Below are 21,232 nucleotides of genomic sequence, written 5' to 3'. Positions count from 1 at the left end.
TTTTTTAAAAAAAGTTATTAAAAGTTTAAAACTTGTCTTATTCTGCAATAAGAAATTAGATCTGATTATAAACAAAAATGTAAGAAGTACTTTGACATAAATACTTCATACACACACACACACACACACACACACACACACACACACACATATATATATATATATATATATATATGTTGTAGATGGACACAATACTTTATTTTGTTCATTTACTTTTATGTGGTGCTGAGAGTGGAACCCAATGGCTTGTGGCCAGGTGAGCACTCTACTACTGAGCCCCAGCCCCAGTCCCCACTTTTTTTTTTTAATAAAAATGCAAACAATGGGATTTGATTCAGAAAAAAAAGACTCTATTTCCTAGAGAATCCAAGTAAGACAAATCAGAATGATAGCAAAATCCACCTATGGAAGAATTTTCATTATTTTCAGTATCATTGATACGGTGTTATTTATGCAATAAATAAGATTTAGGAGAATAATAAATATTTTTATCATTTTCAGTTTAATTACTTTGTTTACCTCTCCATTAAATATGCTGGCCATCTGGAAAACTGCTCTGTGGGCAGACAAGAAACCTGACACTAACCAAATTAGACTACATTTGAAGCTTTAGGACATAGGAAAATCCTCCTGGCTCTAGGGGGGAAAAAAAACCAGAGACTCCAAAATAACCTTTCCTTAGGCTTTTTGCTTCTGGAATAATTTTGGTATTTGATTTTTTTCTCTTTTGAAAGCATTTGATCTTTTCTCTTCTGAAGTCTACACAGTGAACATTGACCTGGGGCAGCTGTGAGTCAACTTTCAGCAGACTTTGAAGTATCAGATGGCAGAAGAGTACTAAACTGAAATACATAGAAATGCACCATACATCAATGAATATGCTCACCATTTTAAATAAATATATATTACTTTTATGACCAAAAAAAAAAAAAACAAATACGATTTTCTTTTGTGAAGTTAAACAGAGTCCATAACTAATTCTTACCAGATCCCAGTTCCCAGTGGTCCAGTGACAGCACGGGTGCCTGTTGCAGGGCACAGTTGATGGGGGCCTTTTTGTCCAGTCACAGAGGCCTCCTGGACAGGACACAACTCTCTCCTGAATTCCGCCTCCACAGGACCTGGAACACTGATACACAAAATAGGCATGAGTCAGTAAAATCAGTTGGTGACATTTTCAATGACAAGAACAGTTTTTACTGCTTTTTTTTCATTGTATATTATTAGAAAAATTAGTGTCTGCGTTGGAACTTGGAGCATCCTTGCAAGTTCCTTTCAATGATCACTCCAGTTACTTATTTTTATTTATTTATTTATTTTTTGGTACTGGGGATTGAACACAATGGCACTCAATCACTCAGCCATATCCCCAGCCCTTTTTATATTTTATTTAGAGACAGGGTCTCACTAAGTTTCTTAGGGCCTTGCTAAGTTATTGAGGCTGGCTTTGAACTCAAGATCCTCCTGCCTCAGCCTCCTGAGCAGCTGGGATTACAGGTGTGTGCCAACGTGCCCAGCTGATCACTCCAGTTACTTAAAGACAAAACTAAAGAGAAGGAGGGAGGCTGAAGGGAATCTTGAAGATAAGAGGAAGAGAAAAATCAGAAGATGCCAAGTAGTCTAATGTCAAGCAGTATGCCAAAAAGGAAGAATTTTGGTTAAAAACTTAAATGAGAGATCTTTCCAGAATGGACACTATGCTATCTGTATTTTTCCTTCTGGCCTAAGTGGCTAGAAACCAAAATGTGAAATTTAGATGTTTTTATGATAGTTTACTCTGGCAGCCCAAAAGGTGAGGATATAAAGCCCAAAAGGTGTATAATACAATTCCTCAGTTCACTCTTTGCCCAGTGCCCACTGCACAGGAATTGGGGTCTCCTTGATATTTGAATTACTACTTCCTATCAAAACTGATGCAGTCTTCCTTTTGCACTATATACAGCCTTAGAATTAAATGTCTCCCTATTAGGACTAGTGAAGTTCATGAATTTGTTCAGGATTCTGAAGGCTGGGCTGTAATGCTCACAAAATAAAATCAAGATGGTCAGTTGGATTTCTGAAGGGTTGTGCTTCTGAAACATGTCAGAGTTTTGTTCACTAAAATAATTTGGTAGGACATTTTGTTTATTTTTCATGACATTTCTAAGAGGAAATTAAATAATTCACTAAGAATCTTTGAAAAGTACTTTGAATCACTTAGCTATGGTATGGGTGTAACAATAACCGACAAAAACAAAACTATGGTTGTCTTGTCAACCTCATGCCCATCACAGCAGGTACTATGTGTATGATAATAACAGACAACAAGGAAATTATTTGCAATTAGCCTTCTGTACTCAATATATCGCTTTCACAAAATTCCAACTTCGAGAATCAACCTGGATTTTTCTCCTTTATCCAATCAGTTTTTAACCCTATCAGAGGAGTAAAGGAGAACAATCACACATCTGGGATCACATGTACCTACATATGTGCACATCACCTCAGAGACACCTAGCCAAGTAACCTCCAGAAAAATGGGGCAAAGAAAATGTGGATCAGTGATTCTCCGACCAGCAATTTCAGCATCTTCTGGGTACCTGTTACAAATGCAAACTCTCAGGTTCCATTGAGGTTCCCAAATTGTGCACTTGGGGATGGCACCCTTCCATCTGTGCACTGAAAAGCTTTCCTGGAGATGGTGAAGCATGCCAACATTTGGCTACACTGATGTAGAGATGTTCCCACAGCTAAAGTACATCAACCATGTAGGTAGTCTGCACTGGCTGACCTTTACCAAACAGGTCCTGAACAGTCCACTAGACAGTGCTGTGAGGCAGAACAGCAATTGTGAGGGTCCAGGAAAAGTTTCTAAAAATGCCAAGTCCTAGTACTCCTGGTTCTCAACTGACTTTTAAATTTCACAACCCTTTCTGTTCCTTCGGATAGCTCTTCCAACCTGTGGTTTGCTCAGAACAGAGAAATTTAGAAAGGAGGATGGTAGGAGCCTTCAGGGAACAGACTGATGGTTGCAGCTCCCAGAAGCTTCAAGGAAGAATAAAGAATAGATCTTTTCCATAACCAGAAAGATCTGGTTGCTCATCTTTGATAACCTGAACATGCCATTTCTCTGACCAGGAGATATAAGTTCCTCTGCAAATTCTAGGATCCAGAAGTTTCAACTGAACAGGTCTAGGCCAGCCTCAGCATATATGGAGAGCTTGGAGGTCTGGGTCCAGAGCAGGGGGGAAGCTGCACTCAGGTACTTCAGATTTTGGCAGGGAAGGGGGAAAAGAGGAAACAATGGTGACTACTGCCCCAGAAACACCAGGTAGTAGCCCAGATTCTCAAGAATCAGTAAGGGTGCTTGGCCTGATAGGCGCTAAGTAGCTCCTGGGCACTTACTCTTCCACAACCTTTGACAATAACTCTGTATCCTCAAGTTGTGCTTCTCTACCTCCCCTTTCCATGACATGTGGTAGGTTCCTCTGAAATAGATATAGAGTCCCATTTTCCTCAGTTCACTCTTTGCTCAGTGCCCACTGCACAGGAATTGGAGTCTCCCTGATATTTGAATTACTACTTCATTTATTTTCTAGTTGTATAACCTCAGGTAGATTCCTCAACCTCTCTGAGTCTTAATGTTTTTATCTATATATGGTCATCCAGGTCATTATGAGAATTAAACCAAATAATGTAGGTAATATACAAACCCCATGGACACACTCAATATATGCTCTGCTTTTGTAAAAAAATTTCTTATCTTCTTATCATGTGTGGGTGTAATTGAGTGTATTTTTAAACTATTGGAAAATGAGATCATCATACTTCACCAAAGAATAATAGCCTTGTTCTCACATGCCAAAGTAAAAACCAAGACACAGCAGAGCAAGAGCCCTCATTTAGAAAAAGGATACATGCACTTTTTTTTTATTTGTGCAAATAATGATCTGGGCATTTCACTAAGAGATGAAACTAAAATTATACTTTGGAAAAGATCTGATCATTACTCCCAGCCTGTCTGCAAAGCCTCAGACAGGTATGGGAGGCTCTGTCCTAAATGGCTGTCATCAAAGTGGTCTTTGTTCAAATCGTTCCATTTTGTTAATTCCTAGCAGAGACCCCAGTTACCCAATACATCCACTGAAAGATCAGGTTGTAATAAAATACTGCACTGTCATGGTTGGAACCACACCGTATCATCTCCTCAAAGGAACTCTTTCAGCTCCTGAAAGTGTCTGACCTGCCCGGTTTCCCCCATACAGTGTGGGGTCCCTGAATGGAGGCCAGTCATGGGCATGATGCAGGTGTGGTCTTTCCCCTCCTCTAGACTCACATGGTAGCAGAGATTCATGGTCTGCCAGCTTGCACGATGTATGTCCTTATCTGGGGGTAGGGGTCATACCTGACTCCAGGGTTCCACATGCCACTCCTCACAGGGCTCCAGATTACAGCTCATGCTCTGAGGGGGAGGAATGCCGGCCAGGAACTGGCAGTGAAAGGGTCTCAGGCTCCGGTGATGGTCCCAGCTGTCCACGCACTGAATCTCCCTGATCTTGAAGCCTCCACTGCAGTTTCGGGAACACTGTGGGGAGAGCAAAAAGCACAAATAAGACCACAGTCCTTGGCAACAGGCCTCCATTTCCCTCCATCATGCAGGTTCCAGGCTTCCGATTGTGCAGAGTGCTTAGAACTCTGAACCCTGTTTTCCTTCACATGCCATGTAGAGGGCATCACAGGAGCAGCTCCCGTAGTCAGGGTTCCCAGAGTCAGAAAACACATGCACAGAAGTCTGAGGGTTTAGACGTCTGGCAGGAGTGGGTGAGAATTTCAGTTTTGTGGCTCACTAATTGTGAGCCTTTGGATAAGTCACGGAAATGCTGTGACTCACAGAAATGGAGTGACTCTGCAAACTGGGATTAACACCTAACTGTTACCTCACAGGCTGTTGCAAGATTATGGATATTGGAGTCGGGAGTGCCTGCTGGCATAGTGTGTCTCAGGGGGTTGTCACTCCCACTGGACATCTATATTCATTCCAGGTAAAGGAGTCAGCCACCTAAGCTTTCTGTGGGGGTCGGGGGGAGGGGTGGGGAGATGAAACTCTCCTTTTGGCTATGGTGGTGGAATAGTCATGATTGTAGGATTGTGGTTGGGGAAAGAAAATTCCTCAAGACCTTTCAGGAGAGTAGATTCCCCAATATGACTTCCCCTTCCTCTACTCCCAAAGAGACTGTACCATGTCACCTGACCTCAAATCTTGGTCTGTAACATGGGAAGACATGGCCCATGGGACACAAGGGCACATGCAGGCTCTAATGCTTTCATCAATCAAGTGTTTTTACCTTCTTGGAAATATCAACACTTGCCAGATAGTCCCTAAATACACAAATTAAGAAGTTCATTCTCCTGCCATGCAATAAGCACAAAGAGAATAAAAGCAGCTTCCAATTTAAAATTAGCTGTAAAACAAAAGAGAAAGCATGCTAATAATACCCACCAAAGCAGTCATTTGTCTGACAAAATAGATTCTGGAAAATAGCACATGGTTAAAACAAGAAGCCTCTTTATTAGGAAAAGGGAATTTTACAAGACATTAAGTGTAAAATGGGGTTTGTTTTCTTATTTGTTGCTACAATCTGTTATTCCTAAATTTAATCTTCAAATTAACGTTCTTCTTTTGCCAAAAGCATATTCACACGTAATGGAAAATGAAATACACTAATATGTTGAAGTCAGGATTGGAAGAAACTCACTAAATTGATGACTTCCCTATTCTATTTTCAAAAGAGCCTCTGATTCAGTTAGCAAGAGGGAAATGGTAGCATATTGAATGACTCCACTTCTAATGTTTTTTTTTTGCTCTTTTGTGTTGAATACCAATTGTTATATTCATTTTCTTACTATTCTAGAAGGTCATTGTATTCCTGGTTTCCTAACTAGGACCAGACTGAGCAACCTGAATAATGGGAACAGAAAGATCGGCTTAATACCCTGTTGCAGTAAAAAAAAAAAAAACTGATAGGTTTTCAGTTACCACATCAGTTTTTTAAACTGATATGATTTCTTTGTTTTTGCAAAATACCTAATCTATATTTACATCCACCTATAACTTCAAGCTAAAATATATCATAAATAAAACAAGTATTGACAATTAAAATAAATCAAATGTAATGAAATAAATACATAAACAAAGATTTAATGAATCGGACCTCTATTATATACACTGTTGTTTCAAAAGAAAAAACACATACAAAACCAGTTTATTAGCAGCTCATGGGCTTAGTAATCACAAAATGTTTTATTAAGTAACTGATATGACTTCTAAACCAGATCGACTTAGATTGATAAATACCCTTAGCTTACAGGAGTCACTGACAGAAATAAATCCCAAATGTTACTTTCTTGTAATATGTTTTATTTATGAAGTCATTCTGATACTCTTTCTACATTGGATCCATATAGTGTTCAGATAGGTACCGCAAAGTTAATGAACAGAGGATCAGAAGGTCAACAGATGCCATTCATTTATGGGACCCAAGTGGCAACATGACTGTGGATTAATCACTTCCATTTTTCCACTGGTGTTAAAAGGAGGATGAATTGGTTTCTAAACTATCCCAACCTTCTTGAATGTCATAAGTACACGGGATCAATGGATTTGAATTCTGTTGTAAATTAAGTTACATGCCAAATACTAGGCCAGGATAAAGAAAAAAAAAATTCTCTACGCATTTACTTATGCTACACACATTCATAATATCATTAAAATCAAAGATGCATTCCAAACATTCTAAGTTGAACAGCACCAAATTTAACCACCTTCTCTCCCTCCCTCCCAATTACTGATCACTTACTATGTTCCAAGTTGTGTATCTCTACTTAAGTGGTTTACAATAGAGGGTGGGAGGAGTGACATACATAAGTAGAAGTGATGAAGATTATATCCTACCATGATTAAGTACCCTTGGGGTCAATCTCCAGTCCCCCCAAGTTGTTCCCAGTCTATCCTACAAGTTGTTCATGATCCTGTGAGGATACGTAGTAGGAGGTGCTCAATTTCACCTGACAAAGCCAAGAAAGGGAGTTGGGGCTCAAGCTGAACCTTATAGGATAAGTATATGATAACTGGGCACAGTGCTTTGAAACAACACAGTCTGTCTGGGCACAGCAAGTGGGTCAAATGTGAGTACAGAGGGTAGGGAAGGGCAAAGACGGAGGGATAGAGGCCACCATGAGGGCTTTGTGATTTGGACCTCAGTGGTTTGGGGATCATGCTTCCTGTGATTCTAAAAGCTTCCATTTAATTGCCAATCCTCTAACCATTTCTCCTCAGGGATCCCTTAATCTAAAGTGCTTAGAGGTGTCAAGAGGGTGTGATGGTTTAAACACACAACAACTTATATCAAGAGGAGAGCAAATGCCATGATTTTATCATTCACCTTCCTTCTACTCAGTTTTTGACTTCTGGGGACAGAAGCTCCACTATCCCATGCAATTCTATGTTTTGACCATATTAATATAGTTTCTAGGAACATGCTATGAATAAAATGAGGGGCATCTCTATTTAGGAAGACAAAGCCTATCTCCCCATTTTTAATTTGGAAAAATTCAGATTTATTAATGTAGCACCACCACAGATAATCTGCAAATCAAAGAAACTTGGAGACAAGGATTAGAATAAGTCAGACAAATATACAATACTTTAGGCTATAATCAAAGATTGTTACTTCTAAAGGTAATAAAATCAAACATTAGGAAAATAAAATTGCAATTTGCCTCTTGTCCTTCCTGGGGGAAGGCAGATCATTCCAAGAAAAATGAAAAACTCTTCCTGATTCATTTCAGAAATGACCAAGATCTGTTAGACTTGAATATGCAAAGGGCAGTGCTCATTCTAAGAAAGATAATAAGGGGGCTGTCAAATCAGCAGTTTGCAGGACTTTGGAAAAAAACACCCAAAATGTTCTATCAGGAAGTGGGTAGAACTGGGGATGACACACACTTTTAATGTCAAATCCAAATTAGGATTATTCAAACTTATCTTTGTCACTTACTACATTTTTCCCATCACAAGAATCATACCCCCTCATACAAATCTTCTTGTTCTGAAATTGGCATGTGCCATGCAACTGATGTACATGTTTATTATGCCATATTTCCTTCTAACAAGCTGTAACTAAAGTTGACCATATACCTCCTACCCAATGGTTTCAATAGAATTGAGATTATGCAGCATAAACTTCATAATCAAGTATATGTTAGTGATTTAAACACCCTGAGCTTTAGTTTCCTCAGGGTGAATTATAAAGCCCTATATTGGGGGTCATAATGAAACTGTGTATCTAATGCTTCTGTGCAATGCTAGGCACATGGCACATGCTAGGCACATGAGGAGTGCTGGTATCCACAGGTAGGTAAAGTCCTCTAAAGTTCATGGACACTTTGAACACCTTGTCTGCTTAGTACTGAGGAGCAAACCCTTCCCTGGCCAATGTTCCATTGATAGGACTTACTGTCACTATCACCTGTCTACCAGTCTCCTGTCCCTTCCACTCCTGTCCAAGTAGCCAGAGGTCAGGAAATGCCTAATAGTCAGCTCTAACCTTCAGCTACAGCTCACACACTTGTTCAAGGTTTGCTGGAACCTCTTTTACCATGAACAAAGTTGTTCTATAACTTTCTTTGCTGGTAGGAATGCAGTGACTTTGAGGATTATATTTTAGATATGGAGGTTACCAAACCCAGCAGAATTTGATGATATGGCAAAGAGAACACCTATAAAACCACTTGGAATGTTACAGTTAATCAATATATCTGCAACTGAATAGGCAGAGAGAGGCAGAGGGAGAGGAAAACAAGGGAGGTGCCAGCCAGCAGAACTTTCCTGAGGTGGCCTGACCCCAAAGATAAACTCCCCAATCTCTTGTTTAGGGTTTTACACCAGCTAGAATTCCTTAGGCTGACGTTGATCTTTTCAAAGTGTAAAGTATTTCATGCATCTACTCTTTCTATGGCCCATGTAATTTCTTTTATTTACTTTAAAAAATTTGTTCTAATAAGTAAGTTATATATAATAGTAGAATGTATTTTGACATATGTAGAGTCTAACTTCTCACTATTCTGGTTGTACATGATGTAGAATCATGTTGGTTATATAATCATATATGTACATAGGATATTAATATCTGATCATTCTACATACTTTCTTATTTCCATTCCTCATCCCTTCCTTTCATTCCCCTTTTCTACTCCAAAGTATTTCTATTCTTTCCTACCTTCCCTCCCACTTACTGTGAAGTCAGAATCCACATATAAGAGAGAACATTTAGCCTTTGGTTTTTATGGATTGGCTTATTTCACTTAGCATAAGATTCTCCAGTTCCATCTATTTACTGGCAAATGCCATAATTTTGTTCTTTCTTATGGCTAAGTAATAGTCCATGTGTATATATACCACATTTTCCTTTTCCACTCATCTTTTGAAGGGCACCTAGTTTGGACCCATAGTTTAGCTTTTGTGAGTTGTGCTGCTATAAACATTGATATGGCTATATCACTGTAGTATGCTGATTTTTAAGTCATCTGGGTATAAACTGAGGAGTGGGGTAGCTGGGTCAAATGGTGGCTCCATTCCAAGTTTTCTGAGGAATCTCCGTACTGCTTTCCATAGAGGTTGCACAAATTTGCAGTCCTACCAGCAATGTATGAGTGTACCTTTTCCCCCACGTCCTTGCCAACATTTATTGTTGCTTATATTCTTGATGATGGCCATTCTGATAGAAGTGAGATGAAATATTTACTCTGTTTTAACTTGCATTTCTCTAATTGTTAGAGGTGTTGAACATTTTTCCACATATTTGTTGACTGAGAGCATTTCTTCTTCTGCGAACAGACTGTTCCAGATCCTTAGCTAATTTATTGGTTGGGTTGCTTGTTTTTTGTGGTGTTAAGTGTTTTGAGTTCTTTATATATCCTGGGGATTAATGCTCTATCTGAGGTGCAAGTGGCAAAAATTTTTGCCCATTCTGTAGGTTCTCTCTTAACACTCTTGATTGTTTTATTTGCTGTAAATAAGCATTTTAGTTTGAATCCAACCCATTTATTGATTCTTGATTTAACTTCTTGTACTTTAGGAGTCTTGTTAAGGAAGGCAGTTCTTAAGCAGACATGATGTAAAGTTGGGTCTACTTTTTCTTCTCTTCAGGCACAGGGTCTCTGGTCTAATGCCTATGTACTTGATCCACTTTGAGTTTTGTGCATGGTGAGAGAATGGAATTTAATTTAATTTTGATATACATGGATTTCCAGTTTTCCCAGCCTCATTTGTTGAAGAGGCTATTTTTTCTCCAATGTATCATTTTTGGCATCTTTGTTTAATGTGAGATAACCGTATTTATGTGGGTTTGTCTCTGTGTCTTCTATATTATACCATTGGTCTACATGTCTGTTTTGGTGCCAACACTATGCTGTTTCTGTTACTACAGCTCTGTAGTATAATTTAAAGTCTGATATTGTGATGCCTCCTGCTGTACTTTTGTTGTTAAGGATTGCTTTGGCTACTCTGAGACCCTTATTTTTCCAAATGAATTTCATGATTGCCTTTTCTCTTTCTATGAAGAATGTCATTGGGATTTTAATAAGAATTGCATTAACTCTGTATAGCACTTTTGGTAGTATGGGCCATTTTGACAATATTAATTCTGCCTATCCAAGAGCATGAAAGATGTTTCCATATTCTAAGGTCTTCTTCAATTTCTTTTTTTTTCAGTATTCTGTAGTTTTCACCATAGAGGTCTTTCACCTCTTTTGTTAGATTGATTCCCAAATATTTTATTTTTTGAGGCTATTGTGAATGGGGTAGTTTTTAAAATTTCTCTTTCTGTAGATTCATCACCATGTATAGGAATGTGCTTGATTTGTAGGTGTTAATTTTATATCCTGCTATTTTTCTGAATTCTTTTATGAGTTCTGGAAATTTCCTGGCAGACTTTTTTTTGGTCTTCTAAATGTAGAGTCATATCATCTGCAAATAGGGATAGTTTGAGTTCTTCTTTTACTACTCATATCCCTTTAATTTCTTTTTTCTAATTGCTCTGGATAGAGTTTCAAGGACAATGTTGAATAAAAATGGTGACAGAGGGCATCCTGGCCTTGTTCCAATTTTTAGTGGGAATGCTTTCAATTTTTCTCCATTTAGAATGATGTTTGGCCCATGCAATTTCTAAGGAAATGATTATCCCAGTGAAGCGAGAGTGGAACTTAGGAATTGACCAACATTTTGCAAGGTCAGGGATATAAAACATTTCTTGAGAATTTTCTGGATATGGAAGAGAATCTGTAGGCAAGCATCCAGTCCTTGCTGGATCCTGAGTTTGTTATGATTGGGATGATAAAGGGAAAAGAACCTGCATATTAGTTGTAGATGGACCAATACCTATATTTTATCATTCTTGAGAGAAAAATGGCAAAGAAAGAGGAACAGGGAGGTTGACAGGTTGACAGGTATCAAAGGAGCAAATCAAGACTTTACTGTGCAGGAAGAGTCCTAAAGCAGACCAGTGACATCCCATGTCCCAGGTGAACCAGAGATGTCTGATGAGACACCTCATGGTCCTGTTTGGAGACACAAATAGTCCATTAGATGAAGACATTAACAGAAGATCACTAGCATCCCCAATCTCCCTGGGTAATTTTTCTTCTTCTCTTTTCCTATGTCTCAGATGTCAAGGAGGATTGTTTCCTTAAAGAGTAGACAGGGACCTACAGGGAATCCTATATGGAGGGCATATGCACTGCTCACATTTCTACTCTTCCTGCCTGGCCAGTGTCTGGTAGCCCCAGTGTATCTCTGGGGCCGGCTCAGCTCCAATCCTGAGTGACAGGCAGGTTGGAATTGGTTAGTGCCCCAAATCATCAAGGCTAGATAGTTGGAAAATTGACACATCCTTTTCACAAGAGACCGTGAAAACAGCTAAGTGAATTGAATAATCAAAGTCATTAGCAAAGATGGAAAAAAAGCACACTTCAATACTTTTTAAAAAATATTTGTCATATATATATATGAATAAATATATTAGTTGTACATGGATGGATACCTATATTTTATTTATTTATTTTTATGGGGTGCTGAGGATTGAACCTAGTGCTTCACACAGGCTAGGCAAGTACTTTACCACTGAGCTACAACTCCAGCCCCTTGTGAATATACTTTTAAAGACCAAATTATTCTTTATGCCTTGGCTTTTTTTTTTTTTTCATTTTTAAGTCTGGCAGATTAAACCTGTAGGGTTGTTTTGTGAAGAGGTGCTGAGCCACAGTTTAATTATATATATGATAATATATAATTATTCTTTATACTTTCTAAATTGAAGTAATTTAGCAGTATAATGAAATAGTGCTACGTGCTGGAAAAAGCAATTAATTATACAAATTTAACTTTTAATTCTAGTTTGTTTTGTAAGAGAAAGGACATGCAGGCAAAAACAGGCGAGTTAATAAAAACTGTGTAGTTCTAAGACTTTTGGGTAACTTGAATCAGGCCCATGGTAATCCTATGATTTCATAAAAGAAAAGAGGCAGAGAAGAATGAAAAATGTCGAAAGGGAGGAGAGAAACCAACTTTAGCAAATACTTACAGAAGATTCCTCCATCCACCCCCGGACACAGCCTGGTAGATTACCTTGCTCCAGTTTCCCACTTTCCATCCAGCACATGGGCGAAGGTGGCATTTCTTCGCAGGGTCAGGCCTCTGGATGGCCGCACAGTCAGCGTCTATCTGGGTGCTGCACTCCACACTTCTCCAGTAAGCCCCTAGCCCACAGGTGGTGGAACACTGCAGCAGTGATGGGAAAAGAGAAGACAGGCTGAGGATGGCTTCCTCAGACACACCCAAGACTGGGACCCTGCAGGGAGGGATTCCCTGTTCTAGAGGCTAAGATTGCCCACAGAACGATGCCAATAATGGGCCTCCACACACATGAACCCATCTGAATTTCGGGTCTGAAGCCTTGGGATCAATATTAAAAAAAAAAATTTCCCCCAAACTCAAAGTGGATCAAGGACCTAGGAATTAGACCCAATGCCTAATAGAGGAAAAAGTAGGCCCAAATCTTAATCATGTTGTATTAGGCCCCAACTTCCTTAACAAGACTCCTAAAGCACAAGAAATAAAATCAAGAATTTATAAATGGGATGGATTTAAACTAAAAAGCTTCTTCTCAGCAAAAGAAACAATCAATGAGGTGAAGAGAGAACCATATTTTGGGAGCGAATCTTTACCACATGTACCTCAGATAGAGCATTAATCTCCAGGATATAGAAAAAACTCAAAAAACTTAACACTAAAAAAAAAAAAAACCAAAAATCTAATCAATAAATGGGTTAACGGAGCTGAACAGACACTTCTCAGAAGAAAATATACATTCGATCAACAAATATAATGAAAAATGTTCAACACCTCTAGTTATTAGAGAAATTCAAATCAAAACTACTCTAATATTTTACCTCACTCCAGTCAGAATGGCAGTCATCAAGAGTACAGACAACAATAAGTGCTGGTGAGGATGTGGGGGAAAAGGCACACATGTCTGGTGGGATTGCAAAATGGAAATTACTTCCTTGTTTAGGAATAACACAAGCTTGATCCTGAAGAACAGCTAGGATATGAAGAGGCAGAGGAGGAGGGGGCAGAAATTCCAGCGAGGAAACAGCATGCATAAAAGCACTGTACTGGACAGACAGCAGTTTAAAGGAAACTGAACAGTCTAGATGTGTTGAAGACAGGGAGGAGGCTGTAAGGGGAAAGCTGGATCATGTGAGGCTATGAAGGGTGCTGATGCTAGGCGAGCACGAATTTTATTTGATTTGGTATGTAATAAGGAAACATCAGAGATTTTGTGAGCAGAAGTTCAGAACCATTTGAACAGTCCTTTTAGATTGGCAGTCTTTTATCTCTTGCAATAGGGTGTATGGATAAGACTGGAGAAGGGAGAGTATGGCGGTGCCCAGACCAGCAAGGGTGCAAGGGTCGGTGTCCTAGGCAAAAGTAGGAAATGAGGGTCCTGCATTCTCAAGTATTGGGGCACCACTGGCATTTTAGACTGGATAATTCTTCTTTATAAGGAACTTCCCTGAACATTCTGGGACTTTTCTCATTCTTGACTTTCCAATATTGGAGGCTGGCTGCAGCCTTTCCTTATCATCCTAACCGCATCCCCACTCATATCCATATCCTCCTAACACCCAACTGGAAACCACTGGACCTTCTCCTGACAGAGGCACTAAAGGAGATGACAAATGATGAAGTGACACTGACTTGAAAGACTGTTTGTTTTTGTTGTTGTTGTTTTTAAGCAGGACAGGCAGATTGACACCCAGGGTGATTTTGGCGTTTCTAAAATGTGGTGATTGAAAGAAAGTGATCTGTTATAGAGAGAGACAAAACCCAAAGACACACCTTCAGCAATGAGCAGAAACAAAAATCAGGCACAGCAAGAAACTCAAAACCCAGAGCTGCCAATCTGAGTTCTGACCCTCTCTCTACCCACAAAACAGCTGATCTCAAAACGTGCACGAAGGGAGCAGGCACCAAACGCTGTCACAAGGGAGATTCCCACAAATGTAGAACTTCAATTTCATAATATCCTAATAACTCTGAAAAATTTTACAATAGGCCAATTCCATTTCCCAACCAAACTGCTCAGAGTTATGGCTCCACCGTTATGGCCAACTTTTTGGTGAACTGTGATATTATTATTCAGTAAGACAGTTTACTGCTGTCAAAAATCAAATGATGATATTCAAGACAAAATTATTTCTTTGTATTTTGATTTATTAAAATAAAAATGGACTGGCCTCTGGGCACATAGTCATCATGGTTGATGTCATCATGGTAGCTCAGTTTATATGGATATAGTAATATATTATTAAATCCATTAGTATTTATCAACTAATTAACATATATTAAATAGTATCAGGGTAAAATCCTTATGATACATTTCAGTGAAATAACTCTACAAGTGCTCTGGGATTTGAGGATAAATGAAAAGATAAGAGGATGGGAAAGAAATAAAATTTCTGGGTCTTCCCATAGCTGCCTTTCAGTAAAACCATTGTATTAACTTATGGACTGAGAAGAACTTGTCCAACCTTATAGTCCTAATGGAGAGAAGACCCCCTGAGGAATAACCCAATTACTGATTTGTCTCTTTGTCTAGATTCTGGAGAAACATATTTATACGCTATTCATCCTGTAGGCTCTCTCTTCATTGTGTTGTTTCCTTTGCTGTGCAGGAGTTTTTACATTTGTGCCATCCTATTTATAAATCCTTGCTGTGATTTCCTGATGATTGGAGTCCTACTTAGGAAGTTGTTGCCTGTGCTTATCTATTTTTTTCATTATTTCTTTCCTTCTACTGTTTGATCTTGTTTTTCTAAGAGCTTGAGAGTCAACATTATGGAATAATAAAGGAAAGAAAGAATAAAAGATCAGAGCTGAAATTAATGAAATAGAGACTAAAAGATCCTTCTATACCCAGTTTCTTCAGGGTTTTTAGCCAGAAGGGATGTTAAAAACTTTATGCATCTGTTGAGAAGATCATGTGTTTTTAATCCTTGATTCTGTTTATGTGATGAATTATGTTTATTGGTTTATATATGTAGAACCATCCTTGTATTCTGGGATGAAACCATCTTCATTATTGTATATGATCAGGGAACTGTGCGTTTTGCATCCTGCAGATGACCTCTACAACTCCACTGACCAAAGAGAAGAAAGGGGAGTAATGATATAGAATAGGGTAAAAAATTGGGTATTAATGATAGTATACATGATGCTAAAATATATTGAAAGAATAAAAAGGGGGAGGAACAACAGAAGAGATAAAGAGAGAAAGAAGAAAACAGAAAGGAGGGAAAGGAATAAAAATGAAAAAGAAGAGATAACAAGAAAAAATCCAATTAATTTAGAAGACCCATAAAGTTTGACAGAAATATGAGAAAAATGAGAGAAAACAAAATAAAGCAACACACAACAACAACAACAACAACAACAACAACAAAGAAATAAAGAAAAAGCACAAAACAAACAAAAAGTGATTTAATATTTCTTCTTGTTAAATTAGTTAAAATGAGGACACTTTGTTCTGGGGTTTCTAATTGTAGAACTCACCAGCTATGGAAAGGTTTGTGGGACAGAGCTACAATTTGTTCCCTCTTAACTCCAACCCAAATGGGCCAATTGTGTTGGAGCCTGCAAACTGGGCTCTACCCCTCCTGGCCCACCAGCCAGTGCTGAGGGAAGGTTGTCCACTGAAGAGCTAAATCCACCCTCCAAGACTCTATTTTTTGTACCTGGTGTCAGGTTACTTTAACAAGTTCATATGCTGTACATTCAAAATTCAAATAAGTGAAAAGTGGTTTTCATGCTTCAAAGGATGTCCTTAGTTCTAGAAATGGAAAAACAAATATCTAGCCAAATTTCTGCAGCCTGAAAATAGGGGTCAACATTTTATCATCATGTTTATTTTCTTCTTTTCCTATATTTTAACTCTTCCAACAAGCCAAAGTGAAATGTTTTAATATAAACATTCAGACAAAAAAAGAAAAAAAATCATTTATATAGTAAGTTCTGTAAAATTCTATCAGAGTTTGGTCTTAGAGTTCCATTCTAGATGTGGTTACTTCACAGGTTTAAACCAAGCCTCAGTATTAGCTTTGTGATTGAAGGGCAAAGTTAGGCCCTTTCAGTTGTTCTTCACCCCAGAATCATTGTACATTATAGCTGGAGGAGACATTGGAGGTGATTACACTAGCCCTATCATTCTGTAGATAAAAATCAGGGATATGGGGCTGGGGTTGTGGCTCAGAGGTAGAGCGCTTGCCTAGCAAGTACAAGGCCCTGGGTTCAATCCTTAGGACTACATATAAATAAATGAATAAAATAAAGGTGTTGTGTCCAACTACAACTAAAAAGTAAATATTAAAAAAAATCAGGCATAGAAAGATGAATTTTCCATGATCTTACTACTGCCTGACACAGATCCCCTGACTCAGTCCAGAGTTCTTTTCACTGTATCTCACCACATGTTTCTTTCTCTCTCTCTCTCTCTCTCTCTCTCTCTCTCTCTCTCTCTCTCTCTCTCTGTATTCTGTCTTCCTCCATTTGAGGAGTTGGCATTGACTTGACAGCTTTCAATTTTTTCCACGTTAGACTACATTTTAATGCAAGTTCATTTTAAAATCTGCACAAGAATGCGACATTGCTAGCTATTTTCCATGTGTAATCAGATTAGGGATAGGAAACATCATCTCTTACCTCACTCCAGTTTCCAACAACCCAGTATGCAGGAGTGTGGTCCTTCATGAGCTGCTTATAACTGGAGGCATTCAGCAAAAACCCCTCAGCAATCAGGCTGGACGCGTCTTCCTCCGTCAGGACTGGTTCAGAATCTTGCGTGACATTTGCGTTGCTTGGAAGTTCCAGGTGGTGATTTTTTACAGACTTTTCTGAGAGTATTGGCTGCTGGTCACCTCCTTGAGGGAGTGGAGTGTTACTTGATTTTTCGGTGATCATCCCTTCTGCTCTGAGTGTCCCGTTTTTCAGGATACTGGGTCTTTGGCTAGGTAGTGGTCCTTCAATTACTGTGCTAGAGGGAGGCTGTAAGGACTCCTCCCCCAGGTGAGGTGTGGGTGGAGGTCCAAGTGGCATCTCTGTGCTTTTCTCCATGGGATCATCATTTCTAGGCCCACCGACCTTGCTCCACTTAACAGTATTACTTTCATCTTTGTTCTTGGGCTGTTCACTGTCATCCCCCGAGCCACTGTGGATCTCCGGTTCTGGATCTTTGGTCAAGGTACTGTAGAATGGAGTTACTTGCCAAGTTACAGCATTGCCAGAAGATAAGTCAGAACTACTTGTTGTAGCTACAAAGCCTCCCTCTGCAGTAGGACCAGTATCTGAACTAGAAGCATTTTCAACATGGGGCTGGACACTCAAAGACCAGGAAGGGAGGATGGGCTGGGAAGTGCTTCCAGTGGAAATGAGATCGTGGGAGTCCAGGTCGGTTTGGGTTGAACTATTTGGCCACTGTTTCCCATCCAGGTCTCCCTCTTTGGAGGCTGTGGCAGGAGTAGTGCTATCAATTGCTGGAGTACTGGTGCTCATAGAGTCAGGCACAGTGGGTGTGGCAAGCAGTGTCAGCGTGGGTGTGGGTGGAGGGATGGGCTTTAAGGGGTCTTGCTCAGAGGTTGGTAGATCTTTCCCATTGGAAATGGTGCCTTGGTTGGGTTTCAGAACTCTCCGGCTAGACGGACACTGCTGGAGGCCACACAGGGCTCGGCTGTTGGGTTTCCTCGTCTTGTCGCAAGGTTCATCCAGGTTCTTGGCACACGTGACACTGCGAATCCGCACTCCTCCACCACAGGAAACAGAACACTGGAAAAGAGATACAGCTGTTAGATGTTTTCATTCTCGTGGGCAGGTCTACAGCAGATGAGGACAGGCCCAGCGGTGGGTGGCTGAACTGTGCAGTTAATGTTGTCTTCAATCTCTGCATTTGGTTTCTGTGCTCTTTCAGTTTCCCATGGAAATATCCACTTCCTGAAGACCAGCTGGGGCTCAGGATCTACTATTTACTTACTCTTCACAAACTGAGAACCTAAACCATGACCTAGTCAAACTGAAATCTCTTTGAACAGTGAGTAGTGGGATCTACCAGGAATGCAATGATTTAAAGCTACCTAATTTCTTTAAGAGTGAGTTAGTAATATTATCTCTTTCCTAGGGTTGCAATGCTATTAAATTAATATGACATGGTTACATAGTCTTAGGCATCTATTGTTAGTTATATTGAAACTTTTGCTTTATCTTAGAAAATAGCTATTATCATTCAGCAGTTTCTCCCAAGTATCATAATCATTTGGCTGTGGCAGGTAGAATTAAAAGCTACACAATCCCCACACTCACACACGTTCATGAATCTAAGTCCATTTGTGGAATTTAAAGACGAGTAGTTAATCAAAGGCAGGATATATCCATTCCCGAAGAGTTGGGTCGATCCCTTAGTGTGCTGCTAATGTACACACTGGGGTGGAGGCATATTACTTCCCCAGTGTTTCCCCCAGCTTCTGTAGGGCATGCCAAACACAAGTAGCTAGATGATTGTTTTTTGGGGAATCCTGACAAGACATTCCTTCCTCAGAATACAGGATAAAAAACAAATGTTTACTTTATCAATCTCAGCAGCCATAAGTTGTATATAGTTACTACATAACACCAACATTTAGGTATCCATACTCTGCCTGACCACTCCATTTCCTTTTCAGTGGCATTTTAAGACAACCACCAAAAAGTTGGCATTTAAGCATGGACCACTTTCAGGCCTTTGCTGACCATTTTACATTTGCCTTGTATCCCTGACCTCAAAAAGGTTTATTAAGGATGGGACTGCATAACACTCAAAGGATTTCAAAGGACTACATAGCTATTATTCTATGAGGTACTTGTGATATTCCTGTGAGGTTTACAAGAGAAGAATGATGATTCCAGGTCCCACAAGAGAAAAGTCCAGCAACTTGCTTTGAAAGGTTGCAAGTCAGTCTCAGAGTAAGTAAAAATCAGGTTCATCCTACATCCTCTCTTTCCTGCCAAAACCTAGTGAGACACTCTGAACAAGCAGCTATCCGTGGAGTTAGCTCATTGACTTGACCAAACTTCTGACTTCTGGAAAGTAACTCAAAGGCAGGAACTATTTCTTATTCATAACTGCATTCCAGGATAGTTCTTAAGACACCTGATTACTTTGTATATATTTATTAAGTGATCATTTGGCCTTGGGGGAAAACAATAACAGGAATGGGAAAATTCTTACTCATGAGCTTATGCATTATTTTTAGCTTAAGTTCCTTGCCTTCTAAAGTTCTATTTTCAATTTCCTCTATATAGGAAAATTATATCAATGTAGGAAGCTCCATCTTTATTTTGTTTTAATGGAGCATAATCATTCACTGATATATAACAACTCTTGTGAAATCAACGCCTTTGAAAAGCAGGAGATGGCTCTGAGCACAGAATGGACAGCTGAGGGAGAGGCCAACTGCAGATCAGGGCTCAACCAGCAAAGCAGTGACTTGAAAATACCAACAAACCTGCAGACACCCTGCTCTAAGACTGCCTTCTCAGGACTCTTTGGTGGGAACTGTGCTTTATGAGCAGGAGTGCATACTGATTTTTTTTTTTTTTAGGACCAAAGTTGAGGTTACCAAACAAAGACCTGGGAGCCCACCAGTGAGGATATTTATCTTCCAGCACTTTCCATGATTTACTTGGAGCTGGAAAGTGAGGCTGGAAATGTTTATTTTCCAGTTTTGCCACAATTTTTCCACTCTTGTGTTTCAAGTTCTTTATGCTCCGTCCAGTTTAATCACCGCAAGTCTTTCTCCTCTTATTATATTCTAATCAGAACCCCTTGGATTTTCAAATTTCCACTCTATAAAAATTTACCAGTCCAACCAAAAATCTTCAGTGTCTGTCTGAACACATTTCCATGCTAGTTGCCTCAGGCAGCTTGGTTTGGAGACAGCTTTCTCATGAATGGGAACCTGGTTAATGTCACTTGTCCTTAAGCACCTGGCGACCCCTCTTACAGTTTTTCTTTCCAAGAAGTTATTTGAGTAGATAGCAACATAATAGGAAACTCTTTTGATTTCTCTTTTCTTTCTCTTCTTTTGCTCCCTTTGTTCAACCCCCATCCCCCCCCTTTTTTTCCTTTGTGGAATGAATTGTTTTAATTTGAAATATTTAAATGACCCTCTAGGGATGTGAGAATTTAGTATACTCTTCACAAGCATTTAGAAAAATATGTTTCCTCTGTTCTTACCTTGAACTATAGGGGAAAAAAAAAGAACTGGAAAACTAGTGAAAAATAGCTTAAATTCCCTAATGCTTGTTATGGTTTAGATATGTGGTGTCTCCCAAAAAAGCTCTTATGTGAGACAATGTAAGAATATTCACAGACAAAATGATTATAAGAGCTTTAACTTAAAAATTAATGGATTAATCCACTATTATAGATTAGCTGGGTGGAAGGCAGGGTGAGGTTAGAGGAAGCAGTTCACTGGGGGTGTGCCCTTGGGGTTTATATTTTGTCCCTGGTGAGTGGAGAGCTCTCTGTTTCCTTGTTGCTGTGACTTGAGCTGTTTTATTCCACCATTCCCTTCCACTATGATGTTCTGCCTCCTTGGGCTCAGAGCT

At 39.4% G+C, this 21,232-nt stretch overlaps 1 protein-coding gene across 1 annotated transcript in view; it reads right to left on the bottom strand.

Moving 5' to 3' along the window:
• Positions 1-21,232, bottom strand: part of Adamts12 (ADAM metallopeptidase with thrombospondin type 1 motif 12) — a 321,421-nt gene that overhangs the window by 21,187 nt on the left and 279,002 nt on the right. Inside the window, exons 19-22 of the mRNA XM_026390159.2 lie at positions 17,297-18,415; positions 12,662-12,814; positions 4,385-4,564; positions 986-1,129 (exon numbers count right to left, since the gene is read on the bottom strand). Of these exons, the coding sequence (XP_026245944.2) occupies positions 986-1,129; positions 4,385-4,564; positions 12,662-12,814; positions 17,297-18,415 (1,596 nt within the window). The remainder of the gene's footprint in view (positions 1-985; positions 1,130-4,384; positions 4,565-12,661; positions 12,815-17,296; positions 18,416-21,232) is intronic.

Source organism: Urocitellus parryii, chromosome 1 (assembly GCF_045843805.1).
Source record: "Urocitellus parryii isolate mUroPar1 chromosome 1, mUroPar1.hap1, whole genome shotgun sequence".
Lineage (NCBI taxonomy): Eukaryota > Metazoa > Chordata > Mammalia > Rodentia > Sciuridae > Urocitellus > Urocitellus parryii.
Note: the sequence above shows the minus strand (reverse complement) of the source record. Positions and strands in the feature narration are given on the sequence as shown.